This window comes from Octopus bimaculoides, chromosome 15 (genome assembly GCF_001194135.2).
Source record: "Octopus bimaculoides isolate UCB-OBI-ISO-001 chromosome 15, ASM119413v2, whole genome shotgun sequence".
NCBI classification, from domain to species: Eukaryota; Metazoa; Mollusca; class Cephalopoda; order Octopoda; family Octopodidae; genus Octopus; species Octopus bimaculoides.
In genome coordinates this window covers 47024478-47027780 of record NC_068995.1, presented here as the reverse complement: position 1 = coordinate 47027780, position 3303 = coordinate 47024478, and the positions used below count along the sequence as shown (strand labels likewise).

At 35.5% G+C, this 3303-nt stretch overlaps 1 protein-coding gene across 1 annotated transcript in view; it reads right to left on the bottom strand.

Moving 5' to 3' along the window:
• Positions 1-404: 404 nt before the first annotated feature.
• LOC106878610 (protein EFR3 homolog A) overlaps positions 405-3303 on the bottom strand; it is a 5516-nt gene continuing 2617 nt past the window's right edge. Inside the window, exon 2 of the mRNA XM_014927881.2 lies at positions 405-2851. Within this exon, the coding sequence (XP_014783367.1) occupies positions 438-2831 (2394 nt within the window). The 5' untranslated portion in view covers positions 2832-2851 and the 3' untranslated portion in view covers positions 405-437. The remainder of the gene's footprint in view (positions 2852-3303) is intronic.

Genomic DNA, 3303 nt, shown 5'->3' with positions numbered 1-3303 from the left:
TATATATATATATATATATATATATATATATATATTCTTTTATTCTTTTACACGTTGCAGCTCTAAGGCTGTGGCATACTAGAGCACCGCCAGTGTAATCACCTTTTCAATGGCTAATCTTTTTTCAATGGCTTTTAGTGAAGGAAGGAGTTTGACACTCCTGCCATCATATTGGTTCATGTGGGACCTTGGATAGCAGAAGATCAAGCTGTTTCATGTAAACATTTACCTCCACTCCATGAAGATCCCTCAGATCTTTTAGCAAGGCGTTAAAGAGTTGTGAGCCCTTGAGTGTATCCATAGAACATAAAAAAAACAAACAAACAAAGAATGTATATTGCAATGGTTCTGCTGTATTTTCTTTGAAAATAGCAAGACCAGAAAATTTGCGCAAAGACAAATGGTATGATAAGCATTGTTTATTCATTTTAATTTTCTCAATAAATAGTTACGGGAATCTGAATGTCTTCATATAAATAAGAAGGTTCTAGGCTTTTGTCTAGTAATACATTTAAAGATATATCTGGCGAGTCAGTGAAGGTAGCAAGGGCCTTTTTTAAATTAGCTTCAAAATTTTTCTGTTTATCTTTCGAAGTTTGCACAATTTCTTCGAATGCTCCATACTTAAATTTTCTATATATCTGTATTCGTTTGTCGTTTTCATTATCTTCTGTAATTAAGTTTGTCCTTGTTAGCACTTCCTTCATAGCGTCAAATGTGAATTCTTTATCATCTTCTAAACTCTGCGTCATTCGATGAAATAGTTCAAATTCACTATCAAAAATATGAGCAGGGGTGGGCATCTCCATTATACTCCTAGCACTGTCAGCTGAAAACGATTTCTTCATCCTTACAGATGTGTTTAACTCTACGTTGATACTGCTAGCCAATTGAAAATTTTCAAAGATGACCTTCCGAGAAAACAACAAACTCTCATCTATGACAAAGTCTTTCGGATAAACCTTTGCCGCAGATTTGTTATTGTATACAAAATCAGGGAGCAAATCCTTAGCTTCCTGAGCTCTGAGTTCAATTATTTGACTTATATGAGCCTGTATACCTGCAATAACAAATAACTTACTCAAGAGGCTCATGTAAGCTGCTATCAGGCTGTGTACGGCAAACGCGCGTTTCGTTGACAGATAGGCGTGTAAGGTTACCATGTCTTGTATATCGAATGCTAATCTGTAGAGATCAACTATAATATCTTTACAGCCAAACTCGACAGCAATCAAGGCCATTGTGCAATAAATCATTTCAAAGTTTTCAATATCATTATTTTCCAGTTCGATACTTTCATAAATATGCTGATAAAAAATATACCCATTTTTTTTCATGAATATTTCGTCGTGTCTTGGTGTTATTTCTAATGTTATCTGAGACAGATCTTTCAACAGGCAAACCTTACTAAGAATGGTTGTATTTTGATGTTTGTCTAAGAGACCGTGTACAATCTGCTCAACTCTCACTCTAAAACGGGGATCTTTGTTTTGTGATATTTTTAATAGAAGAACGAGAAACTCGGGAGAAAAAGCGTTCATTCCGACAACAAAACGTAATTCATTAGAAATTTTATGAAGAACCATCAGGATCATTTTCTGTAACTTGATAATCTGAAGGATTTCGAAACTTTGGCCTGTGCCATCTGCTGGAAATTTTCCCAATAGGAACATCATAGCATCGATTTTCTGATAGCACGTTAACCTGTTTGCTATTTGACAAATAGTATTAGCGGCAGTATTCTGGAATGTCTCTTCTAATTCCCTGTATTGCCAGTCTGAGTGATCCGAGTGAACGGAGTGTTTTAAATGCTTTAGTAAAGAATCAAAGACTTCCAGCATCGTAGGAAAGACACAAGATTCCGAAGCAATCAGCACATTCTGGAAAACAACATCAATGATATTTGTCTTGATTACAGGTTCATTTTCTGTGTAGTTATCCATGTGATAGACGAGCATCTGAAGAACTAAATAGCTGTATTTGCTTTGAATCGAATTCATTATGATTTTAAAAGCTTTCACTGCAAAATCATTTGGCGCCCAAAGCTGATGGTAATCGAAGTGGACTAAAACAGGTTTTAGTATTGACTTAATTGTACCGAACGTAGCATGGTGTATAAGACCACTGAATATTTTTTCTGCAGTAGAAGCAAGGGAAGCGACATCTTCCAAATAGCTCTGTTCTGGCGACAATGGTGAACTATCATGCATGTTGTAAAGGAGCGAGGATATAATTTTCTGAATCTTTTCACTTTGCCAAATATTCAATTCTTGTTCATCATTGATAGCTTTGCGTATTATTCCTTGGATTCCACGCAAACCAGTTATTCGAATTCGATATTTAGTCAGCCCTGTTGCGCTTTTGCAATAACACATATCTTTAAAGCGTAATACAAAGACGTCGTACCAGTCGTAATAGGCATGTGTGTCTTCGTCTATGAAAGTAAACTTTATAAAATAATCCGTTGCAAGCACTTGCAGATCGATACAGTTGTTGTCAAGTAATTTCTTAATCACATTTAGATAATTCGGTGTTAATAAATGGAGTCCATGCACACTAGACGCCAGAAGTAACTCGTACATAGCTTCCATAGTGAGGAAAATATAACCAATTCGGTAATGACGGTATATATCTCTTTGAATTCGTTGGGCAAAATTCTCGGCAATGTCAAGAAACTTATCAGGCTTAGAGGAAGCATAAAGTAGTAACTTATCCATTCTGCATTTAATAAGACCATCATCAGGATTGGCTGGAAAGATTTTCGTTATCAACTTTTTATGTCGAGGCTTTAGAGACATGCAACATAAGTAGTATAATCTCGCTCTAATCATTATCAAGGATTTCTGTTAACCTGTGATATACAAAAAAGAAAGTTTATTTATGTAGAGATAAATATTATCGTTTTTCTTTATTCATTAGCAAAATAAAAAATGTGGGAAGATAGGTAACAGGGCTTTGTTTAGAGTTTTATGGTTTAGCAAACAAAAAGTGATGTTTGGCTTTCTCCCAAATAGTGTAAGTTCAGTCCTACTTCGTGGCACGTTGGGCAAGTGTCTTCTACTATAGTTTCGGGCCGACCAGAGCTTTGTGAGTGGACATGGTAGACGGAAACTGAAAGAAGCCCGTCGTATATATGAAACTGCGACCTGTTCATTGACAAATTTGAACAGATCGCGGTTTCAAAGCAACGAAAATATTTTGACAAATTAAATTTAAATGTTGAAGTGAATCTAACGGGTTTTTTTGTCTTATTTTAAATGGCTTATAAACACCTTCCACGCTGCAATTGTTCATATATATACA